The sequence below is a fragment of the Nycticebus coucang genome, chromosome 15, assembly GCF_027406575.1.
Source record: "Nycticebus coucang isolate mNycCou1 chromosome 15, mNycCou1.pri, whole genome shotgun sequence".
Taxonomy (NCBI): Eukaryota; Metazoa; Chordata; class Mammalia; order Primates; family Lorisidae; genus Nycticebus; species Nycticebus coucang.
Window position 1 is genome coordinate 59,799,815 of NC_069794.1, and position 18,654 is coordinate 59,818,468.

At 42.0% G+C, this 18,654-nt stretch overlaps 2 protein-coding genes across 2 annotated transcripts in view; both read right to left on the bottom strand.

Annotated features, from left to right (window-relative positions):
- VWA8 (von Willebrand factor A domain containing 8) overlaps nt 1-18,654 on the bottom strand; it is a 468,998-nt gene that overhangs the window by 376,925 nt on the left and 73,419 nt on the right. The gene's annotated exons all lie outside the window — the stretch shown is intronic.
- Nucleotides 11,736-12,016, bottom strand: LOC128566572 (translation machinery-associated protein 7-like). The gene has a single exon (XM_053563448.1). It carries the CDS (start codon nt 12,014-12,016, stop codon nt 11,822-11,824), a length of 195 nt encoding a protein of 64 aa, XP_053419423.1. The 3' UTR covers nt 11,736-11,821.

Consider the following 18,654-nt stretch of genomic DNA (forward strand, 5'->3'; position numbering starts at 1 on the left):
TAACTGGGGCTCTAAGTCTTCCAATGAATTTTAAGAAAATTATTAATGGAGAAAAATGGAAAATATTAAGTAAACCCCCAAGTGATAAAAGACAGAAAAACTATAATACCAAAAAAAAAAATCACTGAAGATGTGAAAAATATTTTCCTTCAACTGATAGGTACTGAACAACATAGGAATAAAACCATTTTTTGTTCAAAATCCTTAAAAACCTATTAAAAAGGAAAATGCTTATATTTCTCATATAAGTATTCAATAACAAAGGAATAATAGTACTAATTTATATTCTCACACCCTCCTTAAAAAGTCTTTTCTGGTTTCCATGACACTGCATTCTCTTAGAAAAACAATTTCTCCTTTTCTCGTTGCCCATTAAATGTAGGTAATGCCCAGAATTACATCATTAACACACAGCTCTTCTTACTCTACAAGGTCCTTCCTGAGAAAACTTAATCAATTGCATAGTTTCAACTATCACCTTTATGTAAATGTCTACCTAATCTCACACTCCCCCGAATTGCGTATTCCCATCATTTGGATATATCCAACCAGATCCCATAAGCATGTCAGGGTCCCCTCTACACACTAACCATCCCTCCCAAAACTACTTCTCTTCTTACACTCTGTGTTTTAGGTGGGAGTACCATTCACTCACGCTGAGACTATTGATTCCTATCTCCCTTCCAACATTTAATTTATCAGTACATCTAGATCATTTAACTTTAATATTTCTCGACTTCATTCCTTCCTCGCCCTCCCCTACTTCAGGCCCTTCTTACCTCTCAGATCTCTGTAGTTGTCCAAGCTCCTTAATTTGTCATATAAGCCTATCACAGTTTGTTAACCTCTCCAACATTGTCTCTTGACATTAGTTGCATCATGCGATGTTTTTGTGAAAATGAACTGGTTGTGATCTACACACATACATACCACATTGCTTTACTAGAAAACTTGTCTTTACTTATACCAACCCCTTTGCTTAAAATTTAATTTTCCCTAAAAATTAGCCCAAAACAGATCTGAATGTTTGAAGGGGGAAAATGTATCTCTATTTTTTAACACTTCATATCCAAAGAAATTCCTGGAGTAGCACAGCTACATATTTTCTCAATGTGGAAGAGAAAAGGGACATTGCTTACTCACTCTTACATACTACTTTCTTTTAATAAACTGTTGATTTTACAGTGTATAGTAGAGCTTGGTTTATTTCAAGTGTCTTTGTACTACTATAAATGAACAAACTTTTATAAGAGCCATCCATATTAGACTCAAGATAATCATCCACTTTAAGAATAAAATATATTCATGAATAATCCTTCAACTCTATCATTTTGCATGTATTTTAATATTTTAATTCTCTACCAAACTAGCCACATTGCTGTAATAGCTTTGTTTTAAAAAACAAAAAATGTAGTAAGTAACTTAGTAAAGCTCCTAAAGAACAAAAAAATAAGAAGCTCATTTTTGCCAGCTGTGTAAAGGACAAAGCCATGGACATAGCTTCTGGGGCATTAACAATCAAAACACAAACTACTTCTTCTTTGGGGGTGGGGAGACTACAGGCACCCAACGCAACGCCTGGCTATTTTTAGAGATGAGGCCTCGCTCTGGCTCAGGCTGGTCTCAAACCCCTAAGCTCAGGCAGTCCACCCGCCTCAGCCTCCCAGAGAGTTAGGAATATAGGCATGAGCTACTGCATCCAGCCCCATTTCATCTTTTTAAAGAAAAGTGTTGGCTGGGCAGGGTGGCTCAGGCCTGTAATTCCTAGCACTCTGGGAGCCTGAGGCAAGTAGATCTCCTGAGCTCATGAGTTTGAGACCAGCCTGAGCCAGAGCGACCACTTCTTCCCTAAAAATAGAAAAATTAGCCAAGCATGATGGTGGGCACCTATAGTTCCAGCTACTTGGAAGGCTGAGGCAAAAGGATCACTTGAGGACAGGAGTTTGAGGTTTTGTGAGCTACGATGCTTTAGCACTCTATCCAGGGCACAGCGTGAGAGTCTGTGTCAAAAATAAAAATTAAAAAAAAAAAATAGGTAAAGAAAAGTGTTGACTTTCAAGGTGTACGACACTGAGACTTTCAAGCATCAATATTTTGACCAAATTCTCAGCACTTGTCCCCTGAAACTGCATCAAAAAACAGAAACAAAGTGGTTTGAGAAGGAAGAAACTATAACTTTGCCAGCAAAGGGAGAAAATGGCTCAAAATCCAAATTCCCCACAAACTACTTCTTATAAAAATTCATGCTTCAGGTAAGTTCTCAATTAAGCTTTGTGAACACTAGAGTATATTTAAGAATTTAGCTCAGAAGGTGGCGCCTGTGGCTCAATGGGTAGGGCACCATATGCCGAGGGTGGTGGGTTCAAACCCGGCCCCAGCCAAACTGCAACAACAACAACAAAATAGCTAGGCATTGTGGCAGGCGCCTATAGTCCCAGCTACTTGGGAGGCTGAGGCAAGAGAATCGCCTAAGCCCAGCAGGTGAAGGTTGCTGTGCGCTGTGCGCTGTGACGCCACAGCACTCAACAAAGGGCAATAAAGTGATTTCTGTCTCTACAAAAAATATATATATATTTCTGCACACATAAGAGACTTCAGGTATATATGACCCTACAGCAATGCAATCTACTTTAAAGAGAAGAATAAAAATCACATTTTCCCAAGTTAACATTGTTTTTTTAAATCATTGTTGACTTAGTGAAAGCTCTGGAACTGAACAGCAATAAAACTAGCCACCTGCCTAAGTTTAACTGGAAAGTGAGGTAGTTAACACAAAAGATTCAATGGTCTTTTAAGTCAACACAACCCACTATGGTACTATTTTATCCCTCCATGGCTTAAATCAAGAACTTTAACACCTCTTTTCTGTTAAATTGTTTGCTAGGCATAACAAAGTCTAATTTAAGCTTCTTGGTTTGTTTTACTTGCAAACTTACTGGATTTTGGTGTTTGGTTTTTTCTTACAAAAAAATTACCAATGTTCTTTTTTTCCTTTCTCCTAACAAATATTAATGTAAGAAAAACCAATCAGGCAAAGATCCAGTTTGTGTCTCATTTCTAAATGCCTCTAACTTCCCTTTAATAATCCGTTAGACTGATTACAAGGAAAGTTCTGTAAAAGAGGGGTAAGGAGGAACTTTAATTTAAAAAATAAAAAGATAAATAGAAAAGCAAATCAATAAAACTACATAAGAGTAAACAAGTATACTACATTATATCTCAAAATTTAATGTGTGAAAAGAGAAACTCTTGGAAATGAAAGTCAGGGGTCAGAGATTTCATTAACCCTAGCTGTACTGTTTGAACTTTTTTCTTTTTTATTTTTTTGTTGAGACAGACTCTTATTATGTTACCGTTGGTAGAGTACTGTGGCATCACAGCTCACAGCAACCTCAAACTCTTGGGTTTAAGTGATTCTCTTGCCTCAGCCTCCCAAGTAGCTGGGACTACAGGAACCCGCTACAATGCCTGACTATTTTTTGTTGTTGTTGTTGTTGTTTAAAAGGTTCGGGCCAGGTTTGAACCTGCCAGCCCCGGTGTATGTGGCCAGCGCCCTAACCACTGAGCTCCAGGTGCTGAGCCCTGTTTGAACTTTTTAAAAAATTTTTTTGTCTAGGATCACATGGATTATCCTTTCTATATAAGAAAGCCAGCTAATGAAACTGATTATAATTTTTAATACATGAGAAAGTGACATTTCAAATTAGTTGAAATTAGATTTTTGGAAAAGAAATCCAAATGGATTTAAAAATTTAATAAGAAAAGTAAAACCATATAATTACTAGATGATAATATAATTGACTTTCAAAATATCATCATCAAGTGGAGAAAACCTTTCTGATCATTCAAAGACAGATACCAATAAGAAAAAGGTTAATATGGGCGTCGCCCATAGCTCAGTGAGTAGGGCACTGGCCACATATACCAAGGCTGGTCAGTTCGAATCCAGCTGGGCCAGCTAAACAACAATGACAACTGCAACAACAACAAAAATGGCCTGGCATTGTGGTCCTGTAGTCCCAGCTACTTGGGAGGCTGAGGCAAGAGAATCTCTTAAACCCAAGAGTTTGAGGTGGTTGTGAGCAGTGATGCCACGACACTCTACCTGAGGCAACAGCTTGAGCCTTTGTCTCCAAAAAAAAAAAAAAAAAAAAAGAACAGAAAAACAAAAAGGTTAACAGATATGATTACATTCAAATTTTTCCATATAGCAAAAATATCTTAAATCAAAAGACAGAATGAAAACGCAGAAGAAATGTTTCTAACATATATAACAAAGACCATGTAAAAATGAATTTTTGCAGATTAACACCCCTATAAAATACAAATGAGACAATTAACACCCCTATAAAATACAAATGAGCACCATAACAAAACATATTTAACTTCACAGGTTATTACAGAACTATAAGATGAGACATATTTTTAGACTTTCAACTTGGCAGAGATTAAAAGACCAGCCTAATCAACATAATGAGACCCCCATCTCAACAAAAACTAAAAACAATTAGCCAGGTACAGTGGTGTGCGCCTATAGTCTCAGCTGCCACAGAGGTTGAGGTAGGAGGACTGCCCGGGGTACAGTGTAGTGGCATCACTATGGCTCACTGCAACCTCAAAGTAGAAAGGCTAGTCTTGGAGGGGTGGGAGTACAGTGAGACCCTATCTCAAAAGTAAGAAAATAATAAGTGAGAAATAACTTATTTTTTTCAACCACTCAGATTCATGGTTGGTCTGAGTGTAAACTGACAACCCTGTGAAGCACAATTTAACAAGGACTCTAAAAAATGTAAATGGCTATATTAATTAACCTAGCAATTCCACATCAAGAAATTTACCTTAAGGAAATAACCAGATAAGTGTACAATGGTGTATATTATACAGTTTTCAAAGCACTGTTTTATAATTGCAAACAAACAAAAAAACCTGAATGCCAATCTGTGAAGGATTATAAAAATTAGAGTACAACTGGCCACAAATGGTGGCTTATGCCTGTAATCCTAGCACTCTGAGAAGCAGAGAAAGGAGGATTGCTTTAGCTCAGGAGTTCAAGACCAGCCTGAGCAAGAGTGAGAAACCATCTCAAGTAAAAACAGAAAAATCAGACTCAGCCGCCTGTAGCTCAGCAGCGAGAACGCCAGCCACATACTCTGGAGCTGGTGGGTTCAAATCCAGCCCAGGCCTGCCAAACAACAATGACAACTACAACCAAAAAATAGCTGGATATTGTGGTGAGTGCCTGTAGTCCCAGCTACTTGGAAGGCTGAGGCAGAAGAACTGCTTAAGTTTACTGTTACTGTGAGGTAGGCTGAAGTCATGGCGCTCTAGCCTGGGTAACAGAGCAAGACTCTGTCTCAAAAAAATAAAATAAAATCATGATAAATCAATATGAAGGACTAAGGACTACCACACAACTATTAAAAATACAGCTCTGGCTTAGTGCAGTGGCTCACACCTGTAATCCTAGCACTTTGGGAGGCCAAAGTGGGTGGATTGCTTGACTTTCAGAGTTCAAGACCAGCCTGAGCAAGAGCAAGATCCCTATCCCTATTTTACTAAAAACAGAAAAATCAGCCAGGCATTATGGCAGGCACCTGTAGTACTAGGTACTTGGGAGGCTGAGGCAAGAGGATGCCTTGAGCCCAGGAGTTTGAGGTTGCTGTGAGCTATGACACCATAGGATTCTAGCTTGGGGCAACAGAGTGAAACTGTATCTCAGAAAATAAATACATATATACATACATAAAATGTGTAAAAAATAAAAATATAGCTCTAACTTTACCTGTAGAAAAGTATATAACATGTTGTTTACTTTAAAATCTATAACTTTCTCTCTACAACTAAGGGCATAAGGAATCAGAATAAGAGGACTATACTTATTATTGCCAGATTACTGAATCTTAAATAAAAATGCTCTTACTTTTAAGAGCCTCATTGTAAAAGGTACTTAATTCTTAAGCCCATGGGATGAGTTGGGGAACGCACTGATCATCTTCTAGAGACAGAATAGTTGTTCCTCCCATTAGTTATAATCTAAATCAATCAGGGATGAGATGTGAGGAGAGGCCATCTACAAACTCACATTGTTCAACTTCATCTAAATCTTCACCATTACCTAAAAATTATTTACTTTATTTCTTGGAAAAGTTATTGTCAAGCCAAGCTTCTAATGCCTTCCTTCAACTCTTCAAAATTACCATGTCCAGACCTTTACTGTGATAATTAAACTCACGTGAATTGAGATTCTGTGATTTTTCTCCACTCTAACACAGCCCCTCTCTGTCTTCATCTTTCTTCTCCCCTAAGATTTCTACCCTTGACCAAGTACCATTACTCCCACTCCTCCAAGACTAGCCTTTCTACCTTGAGCTTAGTATCCCACCCCACGTCCTCCAAAATCTTTCTTTCATCATCTATACCAACTCTTACTTGCATTTCCAAATCCCTTCTAAAACAACTGTATTTTAAGAAAACCTTGGGCAGCGCCTGTGGCTCAGTGAGTAGGCCACCAGTCCTATATACCAAGGGTGGAGGGTTCAAACCCAGCCCTGTTCAAACTGCAACAACAGCAACAAAAATAACCAGGCGTTGTGGCAAATGCCTGTAGTCCCAGCTAATCTGAAGGCTGAGGCAAGAGAATCACCTAAGCCCAGGAGCTGGAGGTTGCTGTGAGCTGTGTGACGCCATGGCACTCTACCGAGGGCAATAAAGTAAGACTCTGTCTCTACAAAAAAAAAAAAAAAAAAAGAAAGAAAAAAGAAAACCTATACTTCCCCGTTATCAATTAATACCATCTCTTTATCCCTTCTTTCATATTCAAGACTCGTAAAAGGGGACCACATGTACATTCCCTCCAATAAACTTCAATCTATCTTCCACTGTTCTTATTTTACTGAAAATACTCACTCAAAAGCACCAACAATCAAACTGCCAAAAATCATGGATTTCTTTTGATCTCCATATTCTCCCGTTCTTTAACCCTCGTCCCTTGATCCTCTCTTGCACTTCTTCTATAAACACTACCATGCTGGTTTTCCTCCTGACTTTCCCTTGCTCTTCTCTTCCTCCTGCCCTCTAAAATGCAAGCATTTCCCAAGGTTCCATCTTTAACCTTTTTCCTCCTCTTTTCTCACTTGATTATTTTGCTGCCAAGGATCTAGACTGTTCCCCCAAATTCTCATTTGTTCATTGAGTACCTATTATATAGCAGAGGCTAGTTATGTGCTATGGTAAGTACAACAAGGAGACCTTTTCATTTTCTTTATGTCATAATTCATGAAGACCATTCTGTGTGGATCTAACCTCTCCCCTGAACGCCACACACATCCAAAAGCCTTTTTAATGTCTCCATATGGACATGCTTAATTTGTAAAGTTCATGACTTATTACTTAACCTAGACCCTCTTCCTAAAAACTATTTCCTTCACTGATTCTCCCCCCACCCCAGGATTTATTACTTCTGATTCTGCAAACAAAAAGTGTGACCCCCCTAAATGTATTATCCATTACAAACTTTCCATTCCCACTGCCACCATCCCTAGTGACAGCTTTTATTCATTCCCAGGTTTTTTACTAAAAGAGCTAATTGGGGCAGTTACCATTTCTCAGTATCTCTAATCTTCAGTTGTCCTTAAGTAAATAATACTGTGGTTGCTGAAAGGTGGAAACTGAATCAAGCCATATGTAAAGTCTCTTGCAACAATAAGAACCATGATTGTCTAATGTCAACTTTACTGATTTTGAGAGCAGAGCTACCACCAGAGTACCACCTGCCATGGGATGCAATAGCCCTTGCATCTCCCTAACACTGGGGCCCTGCCCACATCCCACAATATTAGCCCACAGTTCTGTAGGGTCATAATACCAGGGGGACCCAGCAATGCAACAGTGACCCCAGCACCTGAGCCCACTCAGCAGCACCCTACACCTTGGGAAAGGGGAGGTCCAGCACAGTGAGGAAGCTGCCCCTGACACATAGGGACACACTATAACTGCTCCTAAGAGCCTGAGAGACACCTTCAGGAGACCACAGCCTCTGTCTAAGACTCTATCCCTTCCAGTAGCAGGAGGGAAATACTCCACACTCATTGTATGAGGCCAGATAACAAAAACAGAAAAATAGGACAAGATGGCTGACTGAAGCCAGCTTTCCACAAAGGCTACCGTCCAGAAGGAAAGTTAAAGGACAGAAATTTAGCAAGCAACCTGGTAGATTTGAGCTGCACCAAGAGAGAAGGTTGAAGAACGCACATTAACCCCGCTGAGGCGAGCTGCCACCCCAAAGATACAAATAAAAGGTACAAAATCCATCACCAAGCAGATGGGAGCCTCCTCCCCCATGAGAATGGCTCAGAGTGCCCCAGAAAGGAGCAGAGTACAAAGGTCTGCCCACTACACTCCACGGAAGAAGCCCTCTAAAAACTGGACCTACCTCCCCTACTAGGGTGCCATGGCATTCTCCTGCCAGGTATAAAACTGTATATATTCTCTACCTGCAATTCTGAGCTCCCAGCACTCCCCTCCACTCTCACTCTGAGGTCTAGAGGCCTGTCCCCCAGGAGTCCAGATACTTGGGTGATTTCTAGAGGGGTGTGGACAGGGCCTAGACTGCAGCTGATCAGTGCTCATTCTGCGGGACAGGATTGAGGAGAGGACGGTCAGCTCAGAGGGAAGCACGTGGGAGCGGCAGTGCCCCCAAGGCACAGAGCACCAGCTGTTTTGGCCAACAATAGGACTCATGCCAGGATATTCCAAAGCCACACCCCCTGTCTCCCTGGGCAACCAGAGGAGGCCGGGCATCTTCTCAGGTGACAACCACGACAGAACAGACCTGGAACTGAAATGCAGGCCCCATGAGTAAACGGTTTATCTGAGGCGGTACTGGACTGGGTGGAGCGCGGAGATTAGAAAACGCATGTGCAGAGCAAGGAAATTCCCAGGGCGGGACTTACACAGAGGCACTCGGCCCTCAGGGGATCGTCAGCCTACAGACAAAGGAAGGCAGGAGGCTAGAACTGACAGCTAACCATGCTGTGAAAACAAACCTGCAGGAGCAAAGACAGAGCCTGAGGTGCAGGCTCTGGGAACTCAAAACAGCTTCTCTTCTGCAGCGGAATTTAGCAGGGACAGAAACAAATTCTCACAAAGTTGTTCTGTTCTGTCAGTAACATCAATCAGGGGCGGGGCCGGAACTGAGTGTACACCCTCCAGCCTCCATCAAGCGCCCGAGGTTGTCAGGCCTCACATCCCCCTGCTAGATAGAGGCAGAGCGCAGCAGCCTGGCTGAGCAGAAATAGATTTCCTTGTGATTCAGGCAGATACAAACCCCTGGAGGATCTGTTCAATACAGGCAACTGAGTCAGCCAACTGTAGGGCTATCAGTGACTGGGTGTGACAGAGGTATAAGGTGGGGAAGGAGGCATCAACCTTCCCAGACTAATCTATTTCCTGGGTGGATCCTCCTGACTTCACGGAGCACAGGAGCAAGTCATATTTGAGTTGTCACCCGACCCTACGATCCAGTTGCCAGAGAACTTTTAAACTCTCCCACCTGAGACAGGTGCTGACTGAGACAATTGATTTGGATCTTTTGAACTGAGCCAATCACCTGAGGACTATACAAGTGGTGCCCTGGGAGTATGGCTGTAGGAAGGTTTGATTTTCCTTTTCAAATTGTTGAGAGTGGGAGGCAGGATGACTTAATTCTAGGTATTTCTCCACAGCTGAGACTTCAACCCAGAGTAACTCTATCACTAGGGTTGGAAAGAGACCAGCTGAAAACAAGACAGAACCACTTGGCCCCACCACACCAAACAGGTCCCCAGTTTCTCAGGCCATAGCTCTGTACGGGTCCTCGACAAATCTCCAGGGGAAAGTCAAACAGTGTAAAATAATCATGGGGTGGAATCAGCTGAAAATCTCTGGTAACATGAATAACCACAATAGATCAAACCCCGCAAGGAAAGATATGGCAGATGTGAAGATCCCATTCATAAACAGCTGGCCGAGATGTCAGAAATCGAATTCAGAATTTGGATTGCAAACAAGATTAATAGAATAGAGGAAAATTTGGAATTAAAAATTCGAGGAGCAATTCAAAAGTCAGAATTAGAAATCTGAGGAGAAATTCAAAAGTTGTCTCAAGAATTTAACAAATTTAAAGACAAAACCACCAAAGATTTTGACGCACTGAAGCCCTCAAGATCTGAAAAATACAGTAGAATCCATCAGTAACAGAATGGAGCGAGCAAAAGAAAGGATTTCTGACACTGAAGACAAAGCTTATGAATGCTCACAAACTCTCAAAGAGGAAGAGAACAAAAACAGATCGTTCTCTCAGAAAGCTCTGGGATAATTCGAGGAAGGTTAATATCTGCCTCATTGGAATCCCTGAAAGTGATGAAGTGGTCTCGCAAGGCACAGAGGCCATTCTCCATGAAATTATGAAAGAGAATTTTCCAGACATGCCAAGAGATTTTGAAATTCAGACAGCAGACAGGTTCTGAACACCAGCACGACTCACTCCGAATAAGACATCCCCCAGGCATATCATAATTAACTTCACTAATGTTAATATGAAGGAGAAAATACTGAAAGCAGCCAGAAATAAGAAATCCATTACCTACCAAGGGAAGAATATTAGAATGACTGCAGATCCCTCTGCTGAACCTTTTCAAGCCAAAAGAGGGTGATCATCGACTTTTAATCTCCTAAAACAAAATAACTTTCAACCACGGATCCTGTATCCAGGTAAACTGAGTTTCATTTATGATGGAGAAATTAAATACTTTAATGACATACATATGTTGAAGAAATTTGCCATAACCAAACCAGCTCTTCAGGACATTCTCAGACCAGCCCAATCCTCTACCACAAAAGTAAACTCACTCAGAAACTTTTGATCAAACTCCAACTTCCACAGTGGCGAAAGGATTAACAATGTCCACTGGACTTTCGAAAAACTCGATACCCAAAATTTTACCAGACTTATCAATATTCACCATTAACGTGAACGGCTTAAACTGTCCTCTAAAGAGGCACAGGTTAGCTGACTGGATACAAAAACTCAGGCCAGATGTTTGCTGCATACAAGAGTCACATCTTACCTTAAAAGATAAATATAGACTCAGGGTGAAAGGATGGTTGTCCATGTTTCAGGCAAATGGTAATCAGAAAAAAGCAGGTGTTGCAATTCTATTTGCAGACACAATGGGCTTTAAACCAACAAAAGTAAGGAAGGATAAGAATGGTCACTTCATATTCATTAAGAGTAATAATATGATGAGATTTCAATTATTAATATTTATGCACCCAACCAGAATACACCTCAATTTATAAGAGCAATTCTAATGGACATGAGCAACTTGATTTCCTCCAGCTCCATAATAGTTGGAGATTTCAACACTCCTTTGGCAGTGTTGGATAGATCCTCCAAAAGAAGCTCAGCAAAGAAATTTTAGATTTAAACCTAACCATCCAACATTTGGATTTAGCAGACATCTACAAAACATTTTATCCCAACAAAACTGAATACACATAATTCTTTTTTTTTTTTTTTAACAAAAGTTTATTCTTAAATGTACAACAGGCTCTAAGACAACACTTAATTTTACCTATAGGTGGCAAAAGATGTTAAGACAGGGATACAGTTGTTTATTATTATTATTATCATTATTTTGCAGGTTTTGGCAAGGGCTGGGTTTGAACGCACCACCTCTGGCATATGGGGCCAGGGCCCTACTCCGTTGAGCCACAGGCACAGCCTGGAACATAAATGTTTAAATAGGAATCAATCACCATCATCTCAGGCACAAGGAACAGCTTATTTTTTGCCAGATTTCTTAATTCCACCTGTGGCAAGGGGGTCCTTCCCCGTGGCCTTCGCTTTTAGTTCCTCCAGTTTCTTCTGCTCCTCTTTTTGTTTCTGTTTGAATGCCTTATCTTCCTCATCCATCTCCTTGGCCTGCTTCTTAGGCTGTTTCAGGGGCTTTTTCTTGCCACCTTCGTGGCCAGACATGGCACTGCAGCCTACATACTTCTTATCAGCCCACAGAACATACTCCAAAATCGATCACATCTTAGGTCACAAGTCTAACCTCAGTAAATTTAAAGGAATAGAAATTATTCCTTGCATCTTCTCAGACCACCATGGAATAAAAGTTGAACTCAGTAACAACAAGGATCTGCATACTCATACAAAAACATGGAAGTTAAATAACCTTATGCTGAATGACAGCTGGGTCAGAGATGAGATTAAGAAGGAAATTGCCAAATTTTTGGAACAAAATGACAATCAAGACATGAACTATCAGAACCTCTGGGATACCGCAAAGGCAGTCCTAGGAGGGAAATTTATAGCACTACAAGCCTTCCTCGAGAAAACAGAAAGAGAGGAAGTTAACCACTTAATGGGACATCTCAAGCAACTGGAAAAGGAAGAACATTCTAACCCCATACCCAGTAGAAGAAAAGAAATAACCAAAATTAGAGCAGAATTAAATGAAATTGAAAACAAAAGAATTATACAACAGAACAATAAATCAAAAAGTTGGTTTTTTGAAAACGTCAATTAAATAAATAAACCTTTGGGTAACCTAACCAGGAAAAAAAGAGTAAAATCTCTAATTTCATCAATCAGAAATGACAAAAACGAAGTAACAACAGACTCCTCAGAAATTCAAAAAATCCTTAATGAATATTACAAGAAACTTTATTCTCAGAAATATGAAAATATGAAGGAAATTGACCAATACTTGGAAGCACGTCACCTTCCAAGACTCAGCCAGAATCTAGTGAAAATGTTGAACAGGCCAATATCAAGTTCTGAAATAGCATCAACCATGCAAAATCTCCCTAAAAAGAAAAGCCAGGACCAGATGGCTTCACGTCAGAATTCTACCAAACCTTTAAAGAGGAACTAGTACCTATATTACTAAACCTCTTCCAAAATATTGAAAAAGAAGGAAGACTACCCAACACGTTCTATGAAGCAAACATCACCCTGATCCCCAAACCAGGAAAAGACCCAACAAGAAAAGAAAATTATAGACCGATATCACTAATGAATATAGATGCAAAAATATTCAACAAGATCCTAACAAACAGAATCCAGCAACACATCAAACAAATTATACATCATGACCAAGTCGGTTTTATCCCAGGGTCTCAAGGCTGGTTCAATATATGTAAATCTATAAATGTAATTCAGCACATAAAAAAATTAAAAAACAAAGACCATATGATTCTCTCAATTGATGCAGAGAAAGCTTTTGATAATATTCAGCATCCCTTCATGATCAGAATACTTAAGAAAATTGGTATAGAAGGGACATTTCTTAAACTGATAGAGGCCATCTACAGCAAACCCACAACCTGTATCATATTGAACGGAGTTAAATTGAAATCATTTCCACTCAGATCAGGAACCAGACAAGATTGCCCATTTTCTCCACTGCTCTTTAACACTGTAATGCAAGTTTTAGCCATCGCAATTAGGGAAGAAAAGGTGATCAAGGGTATGCACATAGGGCCAGAAGAGATCAAACTTTCACTCTTCGCAGATGATATGATCATGTATCTGGAAAACACTACAGATTCTACTACAAAACTTTTAGAAGTGATTAAGGAATACGGCAATGACTCAAGTTACAAAATCAACACCCATAAATCTGTAGCCTTTGTATATACCAACAATAACCAAGCCGAAAAAACAGTCAAGGACTCTATTCCTTTCACAGCAGTGCCAAAGAAGATGAAATACTTGGGAGTATACCTAACAAAGGGCGTGAAAGATCTCTACAAAGAGAACAATGAAACTTTAAGAAAAGAAGTAGCTGAAGATGTTAACAAATGGAAAAACATACCATGCTCATGGAGATGAAACTGGGAAGATTTCCTGTTCTTTCATGCTCATTACTTTCTTTTTTTAATTAATATTAAATCATAGCTGTGTACATTAATGTGATCATGGGGCACCATACACTGGTTTTATAAACAGTTTGACACATTTTCATCACACTGGTTAACATAGCCTTCCTGGCATTTTCTTAGTTATTGTATTAAGACAATTATATTCTACATTTACTAAGTTTCACATGTACCCTTGTAAGATGCACCGCAGGTGTAATCCCACCAATCACCCTCCCTCTGCCCTTCCCCCCCCCTTCCTCATATTCTTAGGTTATAACTGGGTTATAGCTTTCATATGAAAGCCATAAATTAGTTTCATAGTAGGGCTGAGTACATTGGATACTTTTTCTTCCATTCTTTCAATACTTTACTAAGAAGAATATGTTCCAGCTCCATGAAACATGAAAGAGGTAAAGTCTCCATCACAGGAGAATATGAAATATGAAAAAATGCTCATCATCTTTAATCATCAGAGAAATGCAAATCAAAACTACCTTGAGATACCATCTAACTCCAGTAAGATTAGCCCATATCACAAAATCCCAAGACCAGAGATGCTGGCATGGATGTGGAGAAAAGGGAACACTTCTACACTGCTGGTGGGAATGCAAATTAATACATTCCTTTTGGAAAGATGTTTGGAGAACACTTAGAGATCTAAAAATAGATCTGCCATTCAATACTATAATTCCTCTACTTAGGTATATACCCAGAAGACCAAAATCACATTATAACAAAGATATTTGTACCAGAATGTTGATTGCAGCCCAATTCACAATTGCTAAGTCATGGAAAAAGCCCAAGCGCCCATGGATCCACAAATGGATTAATAAATTGTGGTATATGTACACCATGGAATATCATGCTCGTGACTTCTGATTCTTAGGTCTTCAAAGGATGAGAATTTTTTTTAATTCTGCCTGCTTAACATCCCATCACATTAAAAAAGACCAAGGGAACACTGAAGGAAGAAAACATTTATTTAATGAAGATTGAGAATTGCAATATTGCTGTTTCTGCTACAGATAAGATGATTTACTGACTTTGTGATAACTTCTCTTTTCTGGGGAAAAATTCATAACTTCTCAAGGTATCGTCAGACTATATGTGCATTCAGGGGGGACTTTTGCTAACACTCCTCAAGTGGGCACACAATGGCCATCTGACATGTCTGGAAAATAGAATCCCCTTCCTAAATAAACATCTCTCATGGCCACTAATCTTTAAACTGGGCTTACTGGTGTTTCCACATCATCCCCAAGTGCCTGCTGTGCCCTAATCTTATTCCTCTGGTCAGTAGCTCTAGGGAAAAATAGGTATTAAATGGCTGTGCACATTTCTGAGTCATTACTTAAAATGCTCTGTCTAGAGGATTCTTGGGCAGTCTGTGAAGCTGGGCCTCCCTTTGTTGTGAGACTGTTTGGCTTAGGAAATACTGTAGTATAGGGGAGGGAGACAAGATGGCGGACTGAAGCCAGCTTTCAACAAAGGCTCCCGTCCAGAAGGAGAGTTAAGGGACAGGAATTTAGTAAGTATCCTGGTGGACTTGAGCCTCACCAAGAGAGAAGGCTGAAGAACGCACATCAACACCGCTGAGGCAAGTTGTGATCACAAGGACGCAAACAAAAGGTACAAAATCCACCACCAAGCGGACGGGAGTCCCCCTCCCCCATGAGACCGGCTCTGGAGCCCCACAATTTAACAAGCGGGCAGAAATTAAAGGCCCTCCCACTACACTCCACGGGAAAGACCTTCTAAAAACTGGACCTACCTCCCCTACTGGGGTGCCGTGGCGTTCTCCTGCCGGACATAGGGCTGAATAAAACTTTGGGAATCCTTTGCCGGCAACCCTGAATCCCCGGCGCTCCCCCTCCCGCCCACTGAGGTCTGGAGGCCTGTCCCCCAGGACTTCGGATCCTTGGGTGATTTCTCAAGGGGAGTGGACAGTCCCCGAGTTGCAACTGGTAGCATTGACTCTGAGGCCCGCGAGTAAGGAGAGGGCACCGGGCTGAGGGGGAGTCACGCCTCGCGGCACTTCCCTGCGGTGCAGTGCACCAACTCTCCCCGGGCATACGGGGCCCAAGACTGAATAAGACTCTGGCCTCCCCGCTGAGAGCTGAGAACCCCTACTCTCACTCGGGGTCTGAGGGCCTATCCCTCCGGAGTTCGGCTCCTTGGGTGATTTCTCGAGGGGAGTGCACAGTGCCTGAGCTGCCGTCAGGTCAGCGCTGACTCTGGGATACGTGAGCGAGGAGAGGGCACTCCGCTGAGGGGAAATCAAGCCTTGGCGGCACTTCCCTGCGGTGCAGTGCAGGAGCCCTCCCCGGGCACAAGACTGAATAAGACTCTGGCCTCCCCGCTGAGAGCTGAGAGCCCCTACTCTCACTCGGGGTCTGAGGGCCTATCCCTCCGGAGTTCGGCTCCTTGGGTGATTTCTCGAGGGGAGTGCACAGTGCCTGAGCTGCCGTCAGGTCAGCGCTGACTCTGGGACACGTGAGCAAGGAGAGGGCACTCCGCTGAGGGGAAATCAAGCCTTGGCGGCACTTCCCTGCGGTGCAGTGCAGGAGCCCTCCCCGGACCGTAGTATTGCGTGAAACTGAATGAAACTCTAGCTTCCCCCCGCCCCACTCCCAATCCGGGTCTGGGGGCCCATCCCCCAAGAGTTCTGATTCTTGGGGGATCTCTTAAGGGGTGTGGACCCAGCACAAACTGCAGCCGCTCAGTGCTGACTCTGGTGCGCGGGACAGAGGAGAAAAGGGTCGCCTGAGTGCCCACACCAGAGCAGCAGTTCCCTGGAGGTAGATCAACAGCCGTTTTTTCTTTAACGGCACAACGCTCACTTCTGGATATTCTGAGGCCACACCCCCTGTCTCCCTGGGCAACCAGAGGAGGCCACCGGTGTCACGGCTCACAAACCCAGAAGCCTCCAGGGCGGGGCCGACCCAGAGAGGTGTTCAGACGCAATTCTCCAGCAGCAAAGACGTTTGAACTCAAAACAGCCCGTCTCCTGTAGGCGATGACAGGAACAGAGACAGAACCTCACAAAGTTGTCTGTTCTGTTCTGTTCTGTTAGCAGCATCCATCAGGGACGGGGCTAAGCCTGAGTGAACACCTCCTTCCCAACACCTGCATCAAACACTCAAAGATGTCAGGCCCCATCTCCTCCTGCTAGATAGCGGCAGTCTGCGGGGGCCTGGCAGACTTCCTCGCGATTCAGGCAGGTGCAAACCCCTGGAGTGTCTGTTCACTGCAGGCAACTGGGTTAGCCATCTGCAGAGATACCAGTGACTGGGTCCGACGGAGGGGCAAAGTGGGGAAGGAGACGTCAACCTTCCCAGACTGCTCTGTTTGCGGGGTGGCTCCTCCTGACTCCACGCTGCACTGGGGTGAGCTGTCTCAGAGGAGTCACCAGGCCCCTGTGATCCAGTTCCCAGAGACCTCTTGAACCCTTCCACCCGAGACAAGTGCCGATTGAGACAGTTGATTCGGACCTTTTGAACTGGGCTAATAGACTGAGGACTTTTCAGGTGGTGCCCTGGGTGTGCGATTGTAGGAAGGTTTGATTCTCCTTTTCCAACTGGGGCCAGAGGTGGGCAGGCGGGGTGACTTAATTGCTGATTTTTTCACACAGCTGAGACTTCAAGCCAGAGTAGAAGTTGCAATAGGATCGAACAGAAACCAGCTGAAAACAAGACAGAACCACTTTGCTCCACCACACCAGACAGGGCCCCAGTTTCTCAGGCCACAACACTGTACGGGCCCTCGATAAAACCCCAGGGGAAAAACCAAAGGGAGTAAACCATGGGGCGGAATCAGCGGAAAAACTCTGGTAACATGAATAACCAGAATAGATCAACCCCCCCAAGAAAAGATACGGCAGATGTGATTGAAGATCCCATTCATAAACAACTGGCTGAGATGTCAGAAGTCGAATTCAGAATTTGGTTTGCAGACAAGATTAATAAAATGGAATTAGGAATTCGAGGAGAAATTCAAAAGTTGTCTCAAGAATTTAACGAATTTAAAGACAAAACCACCAAAGACTTAGACACACTGAAACAAGAACTTACAGCCCTCAAAGATATGAAAAATACAGTAGAATCCCTCAGTAACAGAATGGAGCAAGCAGAAGAAAGGATTTCTGACATTGAAGATAAAGTCTTCGAACGCTCCCAATCTCTCAAAGAGGAAGAGAAATGGAGAGCAAAAACGGATCACTCACTCAGAGAGCTCTCAGATAATTCGAAAAAACATAACATAAGGGTTATAGGAATTTCGGAGGCTGATGATGTGGCAGCCAAGGGCACAGAGGCCCTTCTACATGAAATTATGAAAGAAAATTTTCCAGACATGCCTAGAGAATCTGAAATTCAGATAGCAGACAGCTTCAGAACCCCAGCACGATTCAACCCCAAAAAGCCATCTCCCAGACATATCATAATTAGCTTCACTAAAGTTAACATGAAAGAGAAGATTCTCAAAGCAGCCCGGCGAAAGAAAACTATAACGTACAAAGGTAAGAATATTAGAATAACTGCAGATCTCTCTGCTGAAACTTTTCAAGCAAGAAGAGGCTGGTCATCAACTTTTAATCTCCTAAAGCAAAAAAACTTTCAACCCAGGATCTTGTATCCAGCTAAACTGAGTTTCATCTATGATGGAGAAATTAAATACTTCAATGACATTCATATGTTGAAAAAATTTGCCATAAGTAAACCAGCTCTTCAGGATGTTCTCAGACCTATC